The sequence below is a fragment of the Salvelinus fontinalis genome, chromosome 5 (genome assembly GCF_029448725.1).
Source record: "Salvelinus fontinalis isolate EN_2023a chromosome 5, ASM2944872v1, whole genome shotgun sequence".
NCBI lineage: Eukaryota > Metazoa > Chordata > Actinopteri > Salmoniformes > Salmonidae > Salvelinus > Salvelinus fontinalis.
In genome coordinates, this window is record NC_074669.1 from 37,013,892 (window position 1) to 37,035,948 (window position 22,057).

The following is a 22,057-nucleotide window of genomic DNA, read 5'->3' on the forward strand; positions in this document are numbered from 1 at the left end:
AGTCATTGTGTCAGACTGGAAATTATGAAAGTTTTATGACAAACTATTCATTAACAAGAACAATGGACATTTTGGGGTATTGTTCATCAAAAACAATTTTCACCATATTGATTCAATATTTTATAGGCTTGTCAGTAGCCTTTTTGTGTTTTGACTGATGCATGTGGTGTGCATATTTAACGGGACTGCTCGGTGAAAGGGTATTCCTTTTTACGTTACCGTATAAACCAACACATAACCACCCCTACAGATTCCCCTCCACCGCCAACCTACCTTCCCTCCAAACCCACACATACCCACCACCACCCCCCCTACAGACACCCCTCCACCACCAATCTACCTTCCCTCCAAACGAACACATACCCTCCATCACCCCCACTACAGATCCCCCTCCCCTGCCAAGCTACCCTCCCTCCAAACCAATACATAACCTCCTCACCACCACTACCACTCACCCAACACACAGACCCATGCAGTATAAGACCTCCACATCATAATAAACTGAATATAAAGAAGAATTTGACATATTGAAAGTGCCTTTTAGCAGAAGTAATAATGATTTCTTTTAAATTAAGCAGCTTGGAAATAAAAAGTACAATAATTAATATTTGAGTTTTTATATAATTGTATTTCTTTGTTTTATGAGATGGGCCCATTGGAATTTCCAAAGGTGAATGGAAGCTGCTCTTGTCAGGGTGGATCAAATCAATAAGCCATTGTGTCTGACTGGAAATGATTAATGTTTTATGACAAACGATTCATTAACAAGACCAATTGACAATGTTGTTTATTGTTAATCCAAAACAGTCTACAGCATATTGATTCAATATGTTATAGGCTTGTCAGTAGCCTATTTGTGTTTTGATTGATGCATGTGGTGTGCATATTTAACGGGGCTGCCCGGTGAAAGGATATTCCTTCTTACTACAACCATAATAATGGGATATGGCAAAAACGATATGCCTGTCATTCTCTGGCCCTGAAAAAAGTATTGGGAAAATCCTATTTTATCTGTTTGCTCCGTGCTATCTCAACCATGCACACCCCCCTTCATGAGATGTGGTTATAATTCAAGGCTAGAGCGCGGGCTTTCCCCGTGGGACGTCGGCGAAAGGTCGCGCGCTGCACTGTAGCCCAAGTAGGATAACTGCATACGTGGAGTGTGTCTGAAAGTGTAGCCCGATCCGCTCTCGCCTCCCAACCAGTGTCGCTGCGGCGTCTTGTGACCAGACCTACAACAGGATAGTCCGCTCGACCTGAGCACTGTTCCTGGAGCGAGAGGCACACACGTTCATCACCCTCAGTGGCTCCACACCGCAGAGAGGTAGTCTAGTCAGAGTTGTGTTGATTATAGAGACGAGACTGTTTCAAACAGTTTCTGCACGCACCAGATTAGCCGCGGCATATGGTTGGGAATTGGAAATACCTCCCGGCGCACGAGCGCAGATCTGTGTGTGGAGCGGTTCCGTTTCACGCCGCTGAGAAACGGGGATTAAGAGCGACAGGGAACGTGTCAGCGGCACGGACAGGTAAATAACGTACTGAATATAAATGCCAGACAGACAGTGAATGAATCACACAGTCGTTTTGATAAAATCAAGTCAAATGACCAAAAGCACACTGTAAATTTCAATTATAATATTAATCGATCCACCTCTTTTTAGTTCCTTTCTGTGCTACTTAATTGAAGTAAGTAGTCAGACCACTGCATAGACTAGCCTATTTCCCATTTTGTAAATATCCAGTTAATAGAGGTGAACGAGTTCATCATCTGACTGTTATTTAGCTTTATGACAGCCTTAGAAATGTGTTACTGTATGTTTATTGAAATGTCTACCATGTCACCATTCTCACGAGACAATCATCACAGAGTAGGCTACATTGGAGAGTTAGCTCACTGCAGTTGCAACACATTTGAATTCAAATAACCCGATGTATTTTCTGAAAGACTCCAAGCGTATTTTCCTGAAAGTTATCTCCCATGAAAATACATTGCTGCTCATAATTGAGTTATTCCTCAAAAACATTTAAGTGGGAAATTGGTCACTTGCTTGGTCCACCCCCTCATAAAGGTATTTCTAAAACTTTCATCGTGGTTATTAGCTGTTTGACATACGTTTTAATTATTAGTGCATTAACAAATATTGTGAGCAGACCAGTGACCTTATGATACATTTTTTACAGTCATGAGTTTAAAAAAATACATAATCCTTATCCTGTCCATTCTTCAGTCTACATATGATGCAAATCATTTAGTCTCGTCTGTTTTCAGACACATTTATGCCATACTGGAATAGCTGAATAAATATGAACCTTTTATTGACAGACCAAATGGGTGGAACAGGACTGAATTGTCGAGTGTGTTTTGACTTAAGTGAACCAGGAAGTAGCCTATACTGTAACTTGTTTCTGTCAATATCACACCACACCTTAACCTTTGGACCACAGTGTTAGTGTTGTCCTCCAACCTGTGAAACACTGTTATGATGTAGCTATGTCATGGGCGATCACTTTTATAAAGCTACCATACAAAGCAAAGGTCAATGCATGCTTTCGTATGGCAGGGAGAAACAGAGAGAAGGAGAGAGAGAATAGTAAGTGAACGCGTGACGTTTAAGGAGCGTGCGCGTCCATGTACAGTTGAAGTCGGAAGTTTACATACACCTTAGCCAAATACATTTAAACTCAGTTCTTCCACAATTCCTGACATTTTATCCTAGTAAAAATTCCCTGTCTTAGGTCAGTTAGGATCAGCACTTTATTTTAACAATGTGAAATGTCAGAATAATAGTAGAGAGAATGATTTATTTCAGCTTTTATTTCTTTCGTCACATTCCCAGAAGTTTACATACACTCAATTAGTATTTGGTAGCATTGCCTTTAAATGGTTTAACTTGGGTCAAATGTTTCAGGTAGCTTTCCACAAGCTGCCCACAATAAGTTGGGTGAATTTTGGCCCATTCCTCCTTACTGAGCTGGTGTAACTGAGTCAGGTTGGTAGGCCTCCTTGCTCGCACACGCTTTTTCAGTTCTGCCCACAAATTTTCTATAGGATTGAGGTCAGGGCTTTGTAATGGCCACTCCAATACATTGACTTTGTTGTCCTTAAGCCATTTTGCCACAACTTTGGAAGTATGCTTGGGGTCATTGTCCATTTGGAAGACCCATTTGCGACCAAGCTAACTTCCTGACTGATGTCTTGAGATGTTGCCTCAATATATCCACATAATTTTTCTACCTCATGATGCCATCTATTTTGTGAAGTGCAAATGTCCCTCCTGCAGCAAAGCACCCCCACAACATGATGCTGCCACCCCCGTGCTTCACAGTTGGGATGGTGTTCTTCAGCTTGCAAGCCTCCCCCTTTTACCTCCAAACATAACAATGGTCATTATGGCCAAACAGTTCTATTTTTCTTTCATCAGACCAGGGGACACACCAAAAAGTACAATCTTTGTTCCCATGTGCAGTTGCAAACCGTAGTCTGGTTTTTTTATGGCGATTTTGGAGCAGTGGCTTCTTCCTTGCTGAACGGCCTTTCAGGTTATATCGATATAGGACTCGTTTTACTGTGGCTATAGATACTTTTGTACCTCTTTTGCACTTTTCGCTCCAATGTACGTTCATCTCTTGGAGACAGAATGCATCTCCTTCCTGAGCGGTATGATAGCTGTGTGGACCCATGGTGTTTATACTTGCGTACTATTTTTTGTACAGATAAACGTGGTACTTTCAGGTGTTTGGAAATTGCTCCCAAGGATGAACCAGACTTGTAGAGGTCTACAATTTTTTTCTGAGGTGTTGGCTGATTTCTTTTGGTTTTCCCATGATGTCAAGCAAAGAGGCACTGTGTTTGAAGATAGGCCTTGAAATACATCCACAGGTACACCTCCAATTGACTGAAATTATGTCAATTAGCCTATCAGAAGCTTCTAAAGCCATGACATCATTTTCTGGAATTTTCCAAACTGTTTAAATGCACAGTCAACTTAGTGTATGTAAACTTCTGACCCACTGGAATTGTGATACAGTGAAATAATCTGTCTGTAAACAATTGTTGGAAAAATGACTTGTGTCATGCACAAAGTAAATGTCCTAACCGACTTGCCAAAACTATAGTTTGTTAACAAGGAATTTGTGGAGTGGTTGAAAAACGAGTTTTAATGACTCCAACCTAAGTGTATGTAAACTTCCGACTTCAACTGTATGTGTCACAGATGTACAGTACCAGTCAAACGTTTGGACACACCTACTCATTCCAGGGTTGTTCTTTATTTTTACTATTTTCTACATTCTACATTTCTGCACTATGAAATAACACACATGGAATCATGTAGTAACCAAAAAAGTGTCAAACAAATCAAAATATATTTTATATTTATATTTTAAAGGGTGGCTACTGTAAAGTAGTTTGCCTTGATGACAGATTTGCACACTCTTGGCATTCTCCAGGTTCATGAGGCAATCACCTGGAATGCATTTCAATTAACAGGTGTGCCTTGTTAAAAGTTAATTTGTGGAATTTCTTTCCTTCTTAATGTGTTTGAGCCAATCAGTGGTACTTTGAAGAATCTCAAATATAAAATATATTTTGATTTATTTAACACTTTTCTAGTTAATACATGATTCAATATGTGTTATTTCATAGTTTTGATGTCGTCACTATTATTCTACAATGTAGAAAATAGTACAAATGAAGAAAAAACGTTGAATGAGTAGGCGTGTCCAAACTGACTGGTACTATATGTGTATGACACAGATTGTGTTCTGGCCAGTGCTGTGTTAGGTAGGTTGCAGCCTGGAACCCTGTGAGAATCAGGTTGTAGGTTAGTCTCTTGTTTCCCAGAGCAGGGAGATCTAAATATGCTGAAGGCTGCCTCTAAACCCACACAGCAACACTGAGATAAAGGTGAACAAAAAAAAACAAATAGGTAAACCAGTTTCCAGTTGAGCAAGGCAAGGGAGACAAGACGCGAGTGCATGTTAATTGGTGATTTGATTAGTGGTTTAATATTGCAAGCTGTGCTCAGTACAGGCATACTGGGGCCATGGACTCAACACAGGGAGTTTATCAGGCAGGCTGCTAGGACAAAGCAACGCAGAAAGAGAGAGGAAACAGTCTGCATCCTAAGATAGAAATGCTTTTCAGAATCGGGGTAGGATTATGATGGTGCGTATGGTTACCGTGTGCTTGTGTTCTGTTGTTTCGCCATCCAGTTTTCAGAAGAGCTAGAGCCAGGTGTCTGAGACCAGCAGGCTGGAAATACCAGGGTTTTCCTCATGTTATATGTTTGTACGAGTCTCTTGACAGTCTTCAATTAAAATAGCATGAAAGCAAATTTGGGGTGGTGTGACTAAACTTAACTGAACCGAACCTGCCCTCCCAAACCTCGCTACATCTCTCTATATCTCCCTTCCTCTCTCATTGCTGAGTGAAGGCATCCTGGGTGTGATGGTCTGATGTCTAAGGAGGACACAGTGACAAGGAGACCGAGACACAGGCAGTGAGTCAGCCCATTGTCCCCTCACTGTGCCTAGGCACAGAGAGGGTCCCCAGGCCCCTGACTGGAAAGTGACAGGAACAGAGACACGGCCTGAATAAAGAACCATTCACAACCTCTCTGTCTCTTTCTCTCACTCCATCTCTCTCTCTCTCCTTCCCTCTCCTTCCCTCTCCTTCTCTCTGTGTACTTACTAACCTCTCCCCCCTCCCTCTCTCATCTCTCCCTCACTCTCTCCCTCAATCCCTCCTTGTCTCTTTTCCCCTCACTCCACCCACCACGCCACCTCTACCCAGAACATCCCAGCCTCATCCCCAGACGCCAGCCCCTAGCAGCACCAGCCTCACAGCCTCCCGGCCCCCATGGCACTTGGCACTGATTCCCACCACAAGGACATATGGTGCCAACCCTGACCCCTCTCCTCGCCCGCGGGGGACCACACCGCCACAGATAGATCGCCCTTTGACAGGAACAGGAAGAGGAGGGAGCTCCGTCGCCACGGCAACTCCTAGCCCCACATCCTCCCCAAGGGCCTCAGATAAACACATTCACACAGCAGGACTTCAGTGAGGTCCCTGTTTTGTTTGTCGCCGGCTAATTTGTGCCTTTGAGATTTCACCACCATCAGACTTTTTCTTTAGGCGTTCCATTCCATGCCTGTTTAGACTGTATGAGAATGTGCTGATGGACCAGGACCAGTGCAGGAGTATGACATTAGTTTGCTGAAAGCCAGTGAAACTTCATCCTGTGTGGGACTTCTCCTCTTTCCCTCCTGGCTGGCCTGGCCTCTCAGGCCTGGATGAATTATTAAACGGACTCCACAGCCAAGCTCAGGCTCAGTGCTGCTGGGAGCTCTATAGGCCTCTTTAAACCCTTGCTGATTGAAGGGATCGGAGTCACGGGTCATAGGTCAAACGACACTGCAAAGAGAAAAGAGGTAGAAGCAGTTTCTGCCGTTTTAACTGCAGATCAAAGCAAAACCTCTGCAACTCACTGGCTCCCTTGGCTCTCATCTCCTCCAGACAGAAGTCAAACAACCACAATTTTGTTTATTCTTTACAGGACATTATTATTATATTGAACCCATTAATACTTGATCTGCAGACTGATTACCATATAATGGCCGACTCCTGTTAAAAAAAAAAAAAAAAAACAGAAGAGCACTTCAACATAAAATTAGACACTAATGGCTTGGTGGGATGAATTCAGCAGGGCCAAATAACAGAGGAGGGAATACGGTGTCCCTAAAGCGTAGCAGGTAATTGGAGAAAAGCACAGCTTCTCTGTCGAGCCGACCGACAGACTGACCTTCAGGCTGAAAACTCGGAACCAAAAAGGCATGAACTATCTGATTTTCAAGGCTTACGGTTATCTCTGGGATTTCATCATCGTTATCACAGGGAACATTTGCATAACTGAAATATGCTGCACTGCACAGAACTACCATCAACATTGTTGGGTGCAGACGTTCGGGAGAAGCCGTTGTCTGCACCTGTCTGCTAGAAAATACGGACGAGAGACTACAGTAGAGCACAGGGAGAGAAAACAGAGGAGCAGATGATAAAGGTATATATATTGAGGTCAGTGTAATCTGGGCGATGTGATGGAGAGGTCAGCTGTGATAAGAGAGAAGGCAGAAAGGCTTAGAGAGAGAGAGGGAGTGAGAGGGAGGGTAGAATGTGTATAGGTGTGTGTGAGTGAGTGCATGCGAGAGAGAGGGAGAGAGATGTGTAGGTGTGTGAGGTGTAGGTGTGTGAGTATTGTTTTTGTCCAGCTCATATGCTACCTCAATTACTGCCTTCTATTCCTGTGCTGTCAGTGGCATCAGATCAAAACCTGCTGGGATTTAATTAGTGACTCAACAACACTCACACACACACTGTACACCTCTCTCCCACACACTGCACACCACGTTCTCACACAGTGCACACACACACACTGCACACCACGTTCATACACACACACAAAAAAACACACACACACACACACACACACACACACACTGTGTACACCTTGTACACACATCCACCTCACAGTTATGAACTGAAACCACGTCGAACATTGGGACTCAAATAAACACAATGCACTCTGTGTAATTAAGTATCCCTTCATTTCACACCTCACGTGAAAACCTTGTCTCGGTGCGATAGTCCCTGTGTGTTGGTGACGAGGGCTCATCGCACCCTGCTGCCGTTCAGCTCCGACAGACAGGTAGGGTTCGCGTAAGCAGGCCTGCCCGCTCTGCGCTCGCCTCGCGCCTCGGCTCGCGCCGCTGACTTTGATAGCGAACACGCCGACAGGCTTTTAAAGAGGAGCTGTCTGCGGCGTAACCTCGAGAGTCGCTGGGACTACAGGGACAGCTTATTGATAAGGGGATTAATACTTGAGCCCCTTTGTCGTTTGCGCCGCTGTCTTAGAAACATTGCCCCCGGGGAAATAAACAAGAGGTTGCTCACAACACGGAGGACGAGAGCTGGGTTACTAGACAGAGCTTCAGGGTGCTGGTCTGCATGCACAGGAGGAGTGAACCGTAAAGATGACAGGCCATGGTATGAGAGAGAGAGAGAGAGAGAGATGCGAAATAGAAAGTGTGTGTGTGTTGTTTATTCGATTAGCCTCTGATAGTGGTCTCAGCTGATTGCCTCTGTACAAATTTGCGGCGTGAGAATGAGGGGGTTTCAGGTTGCCATTTCAGCAGTATGGTTTCAGTCAGTCCAAACACCTCTCTCTCTGCAGGCTACCTCTGTTTATATGGCAGGAGCTCTACTGTTTACAGCTGCTGTAAAGATGGCATATGCCGCAGTGTGTATGTGTGTGTGTGTGTGCGTGCATGTCAGCAGGTGGCTCTTATCTTCCCTGTCTCTCCTCTCCCCAGGTATCTATCAGGCTCCATCCTGGTCCCATAGCTCTGAGGGTTCAGTGACGGGCTGCAGTGGATTACATGAGGGACCCTGTGATCCACAAATAATACCTGTAATCCAGTGAGAAGGAACTGTGATCCGGAGAGAGGCCCAGTGATCGATCCACTAAGGGCTGCTGTGATTCACTGAGGACTGAGAGTTTCAGAGAGGAGGAACTATGACCCAGCACTGAGCATACCAGTGGTCCAGGTTGTGTCCTGTTAGTGTTCTGCAGTGTCGAGCGTGGCCGTCAGGCTGGGAGAATCAGGATGCCAGAGCTGGAGGACTTCCCCCCGATGCGGGGTGACCAGCCGGCTGGTCCTGACCCAGTCCAGATCCAGCGCAGCATACTGGACGAGCAGGTAGAGCTGTGGTGGTTCCGCGACCCGGCCAAGTCTCTGCTGTGCTACTCCGTCGCCGTCCTACTCATCCTGGGCTGCGGCCTGGGGGGCATACTCCTCCTCTCCACCACTACCAGCTTCTCTAGTGACTGGCGCATGGGAGCGGGCATGGCTCTGTGTCTCTTAGCTCTGGCCGTCCTCCTCAAACAGCTCCTGAGCTCCGCCGTGCAGGACATGAACTGCGTCCGCAGCCGGAGGCGGATCGATATCCTGAAGAGCGGAGGGCTGTCGGATCTGTTAGTGGTTCTCATCACAGGGCTGTGTCTGGTGGTCTGTGGGGCCGTACTGCTGAAGCTGGCACTAGAACACCACATGCCCAAGCCTGGCGTAGCCCTTAATGATATGTACATCTCTGGGGTGGTGTTGTTAGCTGGAGGGGGGTCAGCGGTGGTGGGGGTGGGAGTGTACACGGGGGTGGTGTTCCTGTTGGAGAGGACGTGGCCGGGACAGAGTTTCAGGGATAGGGCCATGGGGGTGTTCACTATCTCTGGACGACACATGGACCAGGGTAGGAGGGAGACCACCTCGAGCTTGGCTAACCTCATCTGACCTGACCACCAGAGACATAGCATGGGATAGGTAGCCCAAAACAGCAGATGACCGCAACACTCATATGGCCCAGATCTTATCCATATATGGGCACTGGGGAGGGTTGGAGCTTATTGGTCAGCTCTGGCTTGAGGTATGTGGGCTTGTAATTGCTGGGGCCCCATTTGGTGTGAACGTGGGCCACATCCACCTTGCTGTCTGGGAGGGACCAATGGACATCACATGTGAAAATGGCATTTGAGCAAAGTGGCCGCCTTTTGAGCAACTAAGTATCAATTCAATTTTGCAGGTCCATGAATTGCAATATGGGATAGAGAGCTGTGTCAACACAACATGTTTTATTTTAATGATTCAAGCATGGGCCATCCTTGGATAATTACTTTTATGAGATTGAACCCCAGCAGAGCACTACTCTCTATAATGTGAAATAAACAGAATGACAGTGACACAGACACTGGTCCCGGACACAGAACAAAGATTCAGATTCATAATGTGTCTAATGTAATAGTATCATCCACTACAAAGCAGTTGGTGAAAAAGCTGCTGTATGGAATAATCATGTCATAGAATAATGTAAACAGGTTACTGAACTGTACGAAGTGATTTCCTGATAAATGTCACATTTTGTCACCTTTTTATGTCACAGGTTTACAGCTGTGTTGGGTAGTCAAAGGCCTTGCAACTCTACGAAGAATCTGAGGAGAATGCCATTGTCGCCTGGTTGAATGGTACAATATGGTTTAATTGAACAAAGCATCTGTGTGTTTGCGTGTGTGTGTGTGTGTGTGTGTCTGGCCCTCGCAACTCCTTATCAGGCAGTGCATGTGAGCTGCCTGTTGCTCAGAGACAATAGGGGTCACTGAGGCGGCCATTGTTGTTGTACCGACGGCCGGCCAGGCCAATGGACAATGGGCAGGCTGTGGATCGTAAGGGGTTGGCATCGCCCAGTACGGCTTTCCCTTACCACCCACTAACACACACACACACACACACACACACAGCAGCGGCAGCGACTGTGGCTGTAATCCCTCATTGACAAGGGACTGTTCTCTGACCTGAAGTCTCTCTCTGTCTCTGCTGTGCAATGCTATGCAGGACATGCTCTTTAGGTGGTGGTGCCAAGTAGGTCTGTGCATTCACGACAGAGAGTGTGAGAGACGACAGCCATGAAACAGTGATGGGAGAGGAAGCGAGAAAGAGAAAACAGTACAAAATAGCGACATGAGAGCAACAAGACGAGAAAGAGAAAGAGAGACAGAGCTAAACCCTCAGGTGCAGTCCACCTTATAGGCCATAGGGGGTCCATACTCACAAACTTGTGCTTAAACTGGCAGTTTAGACCTTAGGTTTAAAATGTATATCTGCTAGCTTTTCTCATAGGCAAACCTGGCACAATTGGCCATCTGGCTACCATGAGTCATTTGTATAGTGAACAAAAATATAAACGCAACATGTAAAGTGAAATAAAAATAAAAGATACCCCAAATTTTCCATACGCACAGAAAGCTTATTTCTCTCAAAGTTTGTGCACAAATTTGTTTACATCCCTGTTAGTGACCATTTCTCCAGGTGAGGCATATCAAGAAGTTTTTAAATTAGCATGATAATTACACAAGTGTGTTGGGGACAATAAAAGGCCACTCTAAAATGTGTAGTTTTGTCGCACAACACAATGCCACGAATGTCTCAAGTTTTGAGGGAGTGTGCAATTGGCATGCTGACTGTAGGAATGTCCACCAGAGAAGTTGCCAGAGAATTTAATGTTAATTTCTCTACCATAAGCCGCCTCCAATGTCGCTTTAGAGAATATGGCAGTACGTTCAACTGGCCTTACAACCGCAGACCACGTAACCACATCAGCCCAGGACCTCCATATCCAGCTTCTTCACCTGCGGGATTGTCTGAGAACAGCCACCCGGACAGCTGATGGGTTTGCATAACCAAAGAATTTCTGCACAAACTGTCAGAAAACGTCTCAGGAAAGCTCATCTGCATGTTCGTTGTCCTCACCGGGGTCTTGACCTAACTGCAGTTCGGCGTCGTAACCAACTTCAGTGTGCAAATGTTCACCTTCGATGGCTACTGGCATGCTGGAGAAGTGTGCTCTTCATGGATGAATCCCGGTTTCAACTGTATTGGACAGATGTCATACAACGTATATGGCGTCGTGTGGGTGATTGATTTGCTGATGTCAACATCAGGCACGGTGCCAGGATTTTTTCTTTACCGGTGCAAAGGGGGGGCTTGACCAATACGTTGGGGTGCGAAGAAAATTTTCAGGACTATTTACAAGGGCATTTATTCCATATGCATAATCAGACAACTGTGCATTGGTAATAATGTTTCGGATGAAATGGCTATCACAACGTCAGAAATTAATGCCTTGGTTCTTTCTGCGTGTATGGACAGGCAGGCAAGCTTGCTGAGTCAAAGGTTTGCCCAGTATTTAATTCTGTATATCATGATGCGTGTACTTAACATTTCTAGGATTATCTGAGATGTTCTGTGCCACTGCTTTGTCGAATTTGCCTATGACCTGTAAAAGTTCAAGGAAGTTTCCCTCTCTGTGAAAGTCCCTGGTATGCAGTAAAACGCAATGACTCCACAACTGCTCTCATACTCTCTGTTCTCTGACTATTTTCGAATGTCCATCACCTAGAGCTTTGCATATTGTTGAGCCAGACTCTTTCTGAATAGTCCACTCATTCCACGCTGTCATTCCATATTTATGCTCCACACTAGCATTGTGTGTCTTGAACAAACTTGTCGCCTTCTTCCAGTTCTGGTAGCCATCGTGGGTAAATTTTGCCTTCTCGCCACCATAGTTTCCTGGACGTTGAAAGTGGCGGCATGCAAAGCAGAAAGCACAGTCCTTTGAAATAGAATATTCCAGCCATTTGTAATCCTCATACCATCTACGATTGTAGTAGCGATCTTGCTGTCCAACTATTGTGGCTGGATTATGCCGAAGAAGAGGGTGCCTTGGTTCTTCAACAGGTGACTGGCTTAAATCAGAGGGAGTGGTGGCTGTGCTAACAGTGCAGCTAACGGTGGCTTTGGAGCAGCTAGCAGTGACGAACTGCTCTGGTGCTCCCTCACGTCGTGGCTCACGAGTTTCTCTCTCCGACTCATCTTTCTAATCTCCCTCTGCAGCCAGGGATCAGATTGGAACAGAATAGCTGGTTATTAACTTTTACATATTTCTTTATTTAAAAATTTAAAAAATACTAAAATGCTTTTGAGGGGGCTTAACTGGGGCTACGCAGATTTGTGATGTAGCTATAGCCCTCCCTAGCCCCGGTGTAGCGCAGTGCCTGGTCAACATCGTGAACAGAGTGCCCCTTGATGGTATGGGCAAACATAAGCTACGTACAACGAATACAATTGCATTTTATCGATGGCAATTTGAGTGCACAGAGATATTGTGACAAGATCCTGAGGTTCATTGTCGTGCCATTCATCCGCCGCCATCACCTCATGTTTCAGCATTATAATGCACTGCCCCATGTCGCAAGGATCTGTACACAATTCCTGGAAGCTGAAAATGTCCCAGTTCTTCCATGGCCTGCATACACACCAGACAATTGAGCATGTTTGGGATGCTCTGGATCTATATATACGACAGCGTGTTCCAGTTCCCCCCAATATCCAGCAACTTCGCACAGCCATCGAAGAGGAGTGGGACAACATTCCACAGGCCACAATCAACAGCCTGATCAACTCTATGCGAAGGAGATGTGTTGTGCTGCATGAGGCAAATCGTGGTCACACCAGATACTGACTGGTCTTCTGATCCACGCCCCTACTTTTGTTAAAGGTACAGTATCTGTGACCAACAGATGCATATCTGTATTACCAGTAATGTGAATTAGGGCATAATTAATTAATTTGAATTGACAGATTCCCTTTATATGAACTGTAACTTTGAAATTGTTGCATGTTTGTCACAATGGCGTGTATAGGTGGCAGAGGAAGTCAGGCGCAGGAGAGTCAAAATAGAGTGTAGCATGGAGTACTTTAATAATAGTCCCAGTAATTAGCTCCATAACACTCACGGAAAATTATAATACAAAATCTGGGTATGAAGACCCATAGCACACCTATACACAGAACACACAACACTTGACAACGAACACTGTGAACAGCCTACCTAAATATGACTCTCAATTAGAGGAACGCCAAACACCTGCCTCCAATTGAGAGCCATACCAGGCAACCCTAAACCAACATAGAAACAGACAACATAGAATGCCCACCCAAACTCACGTCCTGACCAACTAACACACAAAACTAAACAGAAAACAGGTCAGGAACGTGACAATGTTGCATTTATATTTTTGTTCGGTGTATGTTCGGTAACAAAATAAATCATCTTAAATGGTAGAGCCACTATCCAATTGCATTTCTTAAACTAGGTCAACTTGGCTACCAGAGGTCGTTCCCCTTGGTCTGTAACAAGTAAAGTGTGCCAATATTTGCATGATGCATCTTTGACTAGGCTATTGACATTTTTTTTTTACGGAAAGAAATATGTAGGAGGATTATACGTTTATATTCGTAGCTACGTTGTTTAAAAAAAAGGATGGTGGTTTTGTCAAATACTGTACCTCTTTTATGCTTTCACTGACTGGTGGTGCAGTCTGCTAAGGCGGTATGCTCAAAGTTTGGAGGATGAGACGGCTGTGAGTTCATATTTCACTTGTGGCAACAACAACAACAAAAAATTGGGGGGGAATAACGCTTCACTACTGGTCATCAAGTCAAATAACGTATATTTCACAAATTAATCATTATAAAATATACATTAGACATTGTAGGTCTACAAGTCCATGTAATGTAATATGATTATTAGGTCCTTGCAGTGTGTTTGTCTACTAGTCTGAAGAAAGATGTAGCTCCTTATTAAATTAATTCTTAATCTTAATATTCAAGGTGTTGTCTGCACTTCTCGTCTCAACACACTAACACAGAAATGTAATTCTACATTTAAGGGATTTTTTTTTTCATGTGGGTTTCTAACCTTTGCTGCAAACTGGGTCAACTATCAGGAGGTAGATTTCCTACACTGAGATATTTGACCAGTCACTCACATACGCAATCTTCTTTGATTGGGACAGAAGTTCCGTTGGAATTCTGTTAAAGTGATAGTTTGGGATTTTGCAATGAGGTCCTTTATCTACTTCCCCAGAGTCAGATGAACTTCTGGATACCATGTCTGTCTGTGTGTGCAGTTTGAAGGAAGTTGCCATTTAGCGTTTGCGCAATTGCTAACTAGTTTTGTCGCAACGACAAATTCTAGCTGTTCCTGTAAACCTCTGGTAATTGTGCTAAGCTAGTTAGCATTTTCTCGCGAAACTACCTCTAACTTCATACTAGACGCAGATACATAAAAATGGTATCCACACATTCATCTGACCTTGGGTAAGTAGATAAAGGGCTTCATTACCAAAGTCGTGAACTACCCCTTTAACTTCTACTTCATCACAATCCCGGATCCGGGAGCAGCCCCATCAGTAAAAAAGCTGACTAGCATAGCCTAGCATAGCGTCACAAGTAAATACTAGCATCTAAATATCATTAAATCACAAGTCCAAGACACCAGATGAAAGATACACATCTTGTGAATCCAGCCATCATTTCTGATTTTTAAAATGTTTTACAGGGAAGACACAATATGTAAATCTATTAGCTAACCACGATAGCAAAAGACACAACTTTTTTTTCCCACCATTTTTTTCCTGCATAGGTAGCTATCACAATTTCGACCAAATAAAGATATAAATAGCCACTAACCAAGAAAAAACTTCATCAGATGACAGTCTGATAACATATCTATTGTATAGCATATGTTTTGTTAGAGAAATGTGCATATTTCAGGTATAAATCATAGTTTACCATTGCAGCCACTATCACAACTCTCACCAAAGCAACTAGAATAACTACAGAGACCAACGTGAATTACCTAAATACTCATCATAAATCATTTATGAAAAATACACAGCGTACAGCAAATGAAAGACAAAGATCTTGTGAATCCAGCCAATATTTCAGATTTTTTAAGTGTTTTACAGCGAAAACACAATATACCGACCTCAGAACAGCCTGCAGATTTCAGCATTCTCACATCCTCATAGGAAAATTGCTCCAACTCGAGTTCTGTTTTACTCACAGATATAATTCAAACGTTTTTAGAAACTAGAGAGTGTTTTCTATCCAATAGTAATAATAATATGCATATTGTACGAGCAAGAATTGAGTACGACGCAGTTTAATTTGGGAACGAAATTATTACAAAGTGCAAACAGCACCCCCTATTGAGAAAAGGTTTTAAGGACGCTTTTATGAAAAAGTGTTGGATCATGTCGAACTACGTCGACAATTTGAATTGGCTGATACGGAATTTGTTACCGGACATAATCATGCTGTTCAGCTGGTCATACTTAGCATAGTGGCTAATTGTGCCAGGTTTGCCTATGAGAAAAGCTAATACCGAGACATTTTAAACCAAAGGTCTAAACCTTGGTTTAAGCAAAAGTTTGTGAGTATGGACCCAGGGGGTTCAGCTCGTCTGTCCCCATCTTTCATTTGATAAAATACAAATCTCACTGATATATACGAAAATAACTAGAAGAGAAGGTACAAAGACATTTATTTATTTATACATAGGTCCCTTTGCCTCCCATTGACTTACATATGGTTAATAAATAAGATATTGAGAGATTGAAAACACATGTACGAATCATTAAAACCCCACTGGAGAGGATATCTGAAAGAAAATCGTCATATTTGTTCTGTTCCTCAAACAACTATTTTACAAGGAAAGTGTAATATTTCATACAGTAGGCCTACACACCGCAAACTCATGCACATAACAAATTGACTGTAGCGTCTAGTCTGGGCTGAACCTTTCAACTCTATTCCCCTGGCAGAGACCCAAGGCTGATATGAGGGGTTGGTGCCCAACAGACTACAGTAACTATACCAAACAACACCTGCTTTGGAAAAGTTGGGTGTTTTTTTTGATGGAGAAACATAAATAAAAACAGTCATTTTAACACATTTTGGCATACAATAGCCAGGCAAGGTCTTGTTCCTACTGGTCCACCTGTATGTCTGGAGGTTTATTTCTTTCTTTCATGTATTTTCCTCAAGTTATCTGTTCCCGCCAGATAGATAAACGACTTCCTTGTCAGTAAACCAAAAAGAAAAATAATTCCTTCAGTCTTTTCCATATAGTTGTTAGCTGAGTGCAAATACAAAGATGGCGACGGATGACAATATTGTTTATTTTGTATTATTTAGTAATCATTGATCTGACCAGCTCGGTGTTCATTTCATGAGACTGAATGCTGTTACAGAACTGACCCTAGATAACATCAACTGATAACCACACCCACCAGATACAAGTTTATATCAGTGCTGTATAAAAGCCACGTTTCAATGTTCACAGACTTTCAACCATGTCTCACACCCTGAATTCTTACGGTAAATAAAATACACTATCCCTTGAGAATAAACAAACTATACAATTTTTACAACAAGACCAATAGGAAAACCCTACATTCATTACTCTATAAACTGAGAAAACATGTCTCCAGATGCTGTAAAACTTTGTCAAAGGTGACACATCAGTCGAGTTCTGAAGGGAAACTATGGAAAGGTCTCAATTGCATACTCCTCACGTCGTCTCCTCGTCTCCTTCTCAAAACCCATTGGAGGAGATGGTCAGAGGAGTGGGACCTCTGGCTTTCTCATCCAATGGGGTTTGAGAAGGAGACGAAGAGCGAGGACACGAGGAGTATGCAATTGAGATCGTCACAGAGTCTTTACGGTACTCAATGTCTGCAGATCAGGGGCATGATGGCTGCCTGGTCCTTTTGGAGAGTGGTGAAAATTGTTATCCTTTCCTTGTCCTCTGCTGTCCCTCACTCCCAGGGAGCCAGAGAGAGAGAGAGGGGGAGGGAGTGAAGAGACATTCGTCTGGCAGCAGGCTTGCCCTTAGTTTGTCCGAAGTTGGTAATCTGCCAAAAGAGGGAGATGTAACAGTAATACATTAACACTGTTCTGTACATCATCACTTTGCCCCTGTACTGTGGCTGACCACATTAACGTTCAAATTAGCGCTGTTAGCATCTAAACCCACAAAACTGGAGCTCGGCGTGACTGTGGCTTCTGCCGAGTCCCCAACAACCGGATGTTCAGGTTTTCAGGGGGAAATTAAAAGAAAGCCTTTGAGATGACTTCCGCTTTTGAATGTGAACAAGGCGACATCTCTTAACTCCTCCAAATTTACTGGATTGGTTGAACAGTCAGAATAGAACCCCCCCCCCCCCCCCTTACATAAAATTAAAAAAAATTCTCGTCAAGACCAGTATGTAGGGGATCTAGTTTCATGCGTTTGCTATGTTAGGTTAGAGTGACAGTGATCACATTGGGGTCAGTGGAGCATTTATAAATGGCATTACAATAACCGCTTAGAACTCGCTTATGAATAAGTCAACACTGCCAGTGTAAGGTATCGGAGTGTGGTGCACCTCTCTCCCTCTCTCTTTATCCCCCTCTCTATCTATCTCTTAACTCCACCCCCCCCTCGCTCTTTCTCTACATCTCTCTCTCCCTTCCTCTCACTCGCTCTCCATCTCTCTCTTTCTCTGCCTCCATCCCCCTCTCTCTCTACCTCTGCTGATTACAGTGGAAAGGTGATAGTCACCTTGGCATGCAGAGCCAAGTGACACGGAGAACCTAATGGCACCAAGGCATAATTCAGATCCCCCATGCCCCAGCTTTATAAGGAGAGAGGTAATGGATATGAAAGCTGGGTTCACTACTGGGCCGTATTGTGCTGAGATAAGGAGTGTGTTTGTGTGTGTCTCACCTCCACTCTGCGTTATGTAGCGTACCCATGGTAACGCCTGATAGCCGCTCTTCTCAATGATCTTAAGATAGCGTACCTGAGGAGGAGCAAAGAACAGTTACAAAAACAACAGACACACACACACCACACATACTGTTGAGTCTGCTCCTTCCAACCTGTATGCATTATTCAATGAAACTCATGTGTGGCTCTACGAGGGTTCACCTTAACAGAGATAAATGGGTTCTGTTAACTTACCTGGATACCAGATACAGTGAAATAGGGGATCTCAAAGTTGACAGTGATGGGCCTCTTCCCCTCCAACTCATCACTCTCCACACTAGGCAGCCCAAAGTGAGCCCTCATCATGTACTCCTTGCCTCCCTACACAAAACACACACACACACACACTTTTATTTGGGAAATCTGTGGCATTTCTCTCCTGTAGATTTCTTTGTAACATACCTGATCTTATCAAAACAAAACTAGCTAGACTATGCATTCCTATACTTGTAAAACTCTCCTCACACCTGCACTGGTGCAGGATACATCAGCAGTTCGCAGGACTGCCTTGCACAATCAAGGTAAAGTAAACAACTACAGAGGTGACTTGAATGTCGTTGGTCACACATCAAACCCATTCCCCTACCACACACACACACACACACACATCACTATAACACCACTACACAGTTATTAAAACTGTCCATGCGGCTCTGTTGTTTTTCGAAGCCAGGAAGGATGTGGGTTTACAGCAGCAGAGAGAGTTGACAGTCATGCTGAATGTAATGTTAATAGACGGCCATGGGGTTGAGTGCAGTATCCTTATCCGTCTTTATCAATATGAAGTGTTGAGGCGTTTATATTTCCTCTAAAGCCGTTATCAGTCATTACTTGGCTAATCTCCCCTGGGTTCATCTGGTGGAAGTGTAAAAACATGCTATCTATAAATGTGCTGCTTCCTGTGAGAATACTGTGTGTACTGCCTTCCGAGAATGGTAGGACAAGACTCTATTTTTACTATTTAGTTACCATTCAGTCGATAATTACACACGGGGTTGTTCCACCTCAAAAAGCTCACGACAGAAAATAATGTTAGTGTTTCTGCAACATTATTTTGTTGAAATATAATTTGATCTCTGAGAAATGATGTTTAATTGATTGCATCCAAATTGGCCATTTTTAATTTATAGGATTCATTTAATATTTAATAAATATAGTACCTAACAGACAATTTGTACAAAACTGTTTTGACAAACAATGAGTTAGACATGAGGAATCCAAAGGAATGGTCAATAGCCCCCCACGAACACCTTACACCTTACGTCAATCCCACCCCAACAACGATTAGATAGTATCAGTTTGCTGTGTCTGACAGTAGTACGGAGCCATGGCTCTGAGTATTGTTTCTTCATCATATGTAATGTATTCCCAGTGAAATTTGTGACGTTTTTTTAAATTATCCTCTTTTCATTGAAGTTGTTCGTTCGGTTTATGTCCCATCCTAAATTATGTTATTACCAGAATGTTAAAGGGATAGTTCACCCAATTTACAAAATTACATTGGTTTCCTTACCCTTTAAGCAGTCTACTGACAAGGTATGAAAGTAACCCATGCTTTGGTTTTGTTGGCCACTGTTTCAAATGCTAACTTTTTAGCATTTGTGGCACAAATCCAATGCAAGTCAATGGTACCTATATCAGTAATTTCATGCTTCATGTTTAAATCATACTAAAGTATCAAAAAATAAGTCAATGATGTTACTTATAGATTATTTGGATATGAGGTGTGAAAATGCTAATATAGGAACCATTAACTTGCATTGGATTTGTGTCATGAATACATACCTAGCATTTGAAACAGTGGCCAGGTAAACATAAACCAAAGCATGGGTTGCTGTTATACCTTGTCCATAGAGGAAACCAATATGTAATTTTGTAATTTAAGCAAACTATCCCTTTAACATGAATAGCAGGAACAGCACCATCTAGTGGTCAGAACCTGGTATTATCAGGATGTAGAATGGGACATAAACCTAACAACTTCAATGACTTATTTCTATGAACGGGGAGAAAAAACTAAATATACCAAATTCACTGAGAATACATTACATAGGATGAAGAAACAATAGTCCAAGCCGCAGCTCCATACAACGTGTCAGACACAGTATCAGTTCTCCATCTACTCGTTGTTGGGTAGGGATTGGCGTGGGTGGGACTTTTAATCGTTTCTTTGGATTCCTCATTAATTTTTTTTAAAGTTTGGTCCAATCGACTGTAAGGTAATATATTTATTGAATATTATATGAATCCAATAAATGAAAATGGCCAATTTGAGTGCAATCAATTCTTAATTTCTCAGAGATCAAATTATATTTCAACAAAATAATGCTAAACGTATCTGTTTCTAACTAGAGAAACAATTTCAGAACAATCGGAGATGGTGGGTGTGATGGCTTCCTGAAAAGACATGGAATGACCCCATAGTATGGTAATGAAGAGTACAACTGTTGTATAGCCCTTGTGTTCCTCTTGGGTGAGCAAGGCTTGAACAAATAACATCTAAAAACACATGGTGACTGTTAAAATATCTATGATGATAGCAGAGGATGCACTAACAGGAATGCATCGACTGCCATCTGCAATAGGTTATTAGCATAGTAATGTTTAGTTTATCTCATGACGCTAGCTGTGTAGGCTACTTACAGGGAAGGACTTGATGTTCCACTGCACCACGCTCTTCTCGGGAAGATACTTGCAGCTGCCTGTGCTCGTCTTGAATTTAGGCGAGTCGGCGTCGCTGGGCACGGGTACCATGATGGCTACGTTGTTGGCAGTGGATCGGCTCTTAAACTGACTCTTGGCCTGCAGGGTGGAGGTGAAAAGGTAAGGGTCACAGGGTTACCGATAAGGACGTGCAGTGACATAAAGAGGGGGAGGGGGGCAATTTATGGGGTATAACGCGGTTTTACAATACAGCGATGATGACACAGTCATGAGGAAAGAAACACAGTCATGGACATGGAACGGAGGCTATTGTATGAAGAATTTCCTGTTCAATTATTAACTTGCTATGAGTTTAAGGGTGAGGAAACAGTCCCAACCCAAAGGTTTTTTCGCACATTGAAGCAAAAAAGGGAAACAACATGGATCTGCGTCTATGTACTTAAGAGTCTGGGTCTATGTACTTAAGAGTCTGGGTCTATGTACTTAAGAGAGGTCAGTGTTGGAGCTGCTGGTGAAACAGTAGATGTTGACAGTTTGACAGTGAATGATGGTGGACATCCTTTACCTTAACCTTGATCTCAACTCGGCTGTGGGAGAACTTCTCAATCACACTCTCGATCCATATAAGAGGCTTCACCTGTCACGGAAAGGCCAGGAGAGGAGAGAGAGAGAGGAGAGGGTTATCAGGTTAACATTGGGCAAGGGAGGGGTGTGTGTGTGTGCATGTGTGTGTGCGCGTGTGTCACTGACCGTGGTGTTAAGGCGGTAGGACATGAGCTCACTCTCTCCGTCCGGAGGGATGAAGGAGATGGTTCGATCGTTCTCGAAGCGAGACAGACGGACACACTGATGGAACTGGACATCCTCCAGCTCTACCGTCTTACTCTTCTCTCCTGATCCGACACACAGGCAAGGAGGGGGATATTGTATGCTATGTCCTTATAACAGTCAACTCCTGAGAAGTGCAAAATCTCAATAGCAGCCCATAGCAGTTCACCAGTCCCAGTTAAAGTGTACAGGAATGTACAGTATTTTATTTGCCTCGGATACTAACTTTAAAAAAAGGCTATTTCTCCTGTATGTTCCACTGTCATCCTTCCTGGTCTGAAAACCCACAGTGACACT

General features: G+C 43.5%; 2 protein-coding genes across 3 annotated transcripts in view; one reads left to right on the plus strand and one right to left on the minus strand.

Annotated features, from left to right (window-relative positions):
• The first annotated feature begins 1,012 nt into the window (after nt 1–1,012).
• LOC129855540 (transmembrane protein 125-like) lies at nt 1,013–14,275 on the plus strand. Of its 2 annotated transcripts, XM_055923314.1 has the most exons (3): nt 1,013–1,529; nt 5,798–7,067; nt 8,377–14,275. In XM_055923314.1, exon 3 carries the CDS (start codon nt 8,671–8,673, stop codon nt 9,349–9,351), a length of 681 nt encoding a protein of 226 aa, XP_055779289.1. In that variant the 5' UTR covers nt 1,013–1,529; nt 5,798–7,067; nt 8,377–8,670; the 3' UTR covers nt 9,352–14,275. The 2 variants fall into 2 exon arrangements, with proteins under 2 accessions (XP_055779289.1, XP_055779288.1); XM_055923313.1 differs by lacking the exon at nt 5,798–7,067.
• A 1,708-nt stretch (nt 14,276–15,983) lies between these two features.
• The window catches only part of LOC129855536 (AP-1 complex subunit mu-1-like), a 31,210-nt gene continuing 25,136 nt past the window's right edge, over nt 15,984–22,057 (minus strand). Inside the window, exons 7-12 of the mRNA XM_055923309.1 lie at nt 21,683–21,825; nt 21,498–21,569; nt 20,912–21,070; nt 18,464–18,589; nt 18,227–18,302; nt 15,984–17,372 (exon numbers count right to left, since the gene is read on the minus strand). Of these exons, the coding sequence (XP_055779284.1) occupies nt 17,350–17,372; nt 18,227–18,302; nt 18,464–18,589; nt 20,912–21,070; nt 21,498–21,569; nt 21,683–21,825 (599 nt within the window). The 3' untranslated portion in view covers nt 15,984–17,349. The remainder of the gene's footprint in view (nt 17,373–18,226; nt 18,303–18,463; nt 18,590–20,911; nt 21,071–21,497; nt 21,570–21,682; nt 21,826–22,057) is intronic.

Bases quoted from the DNA above. Each gene is read 5' to 3' on its own strand.
- LOC129855540 (XM_055923314.1), top strand. From the start codon at position 8,671: ATGCCAGAGCTGGAGGACTTCCCCCCGATGCGGGGTGACCAGCCGGCT.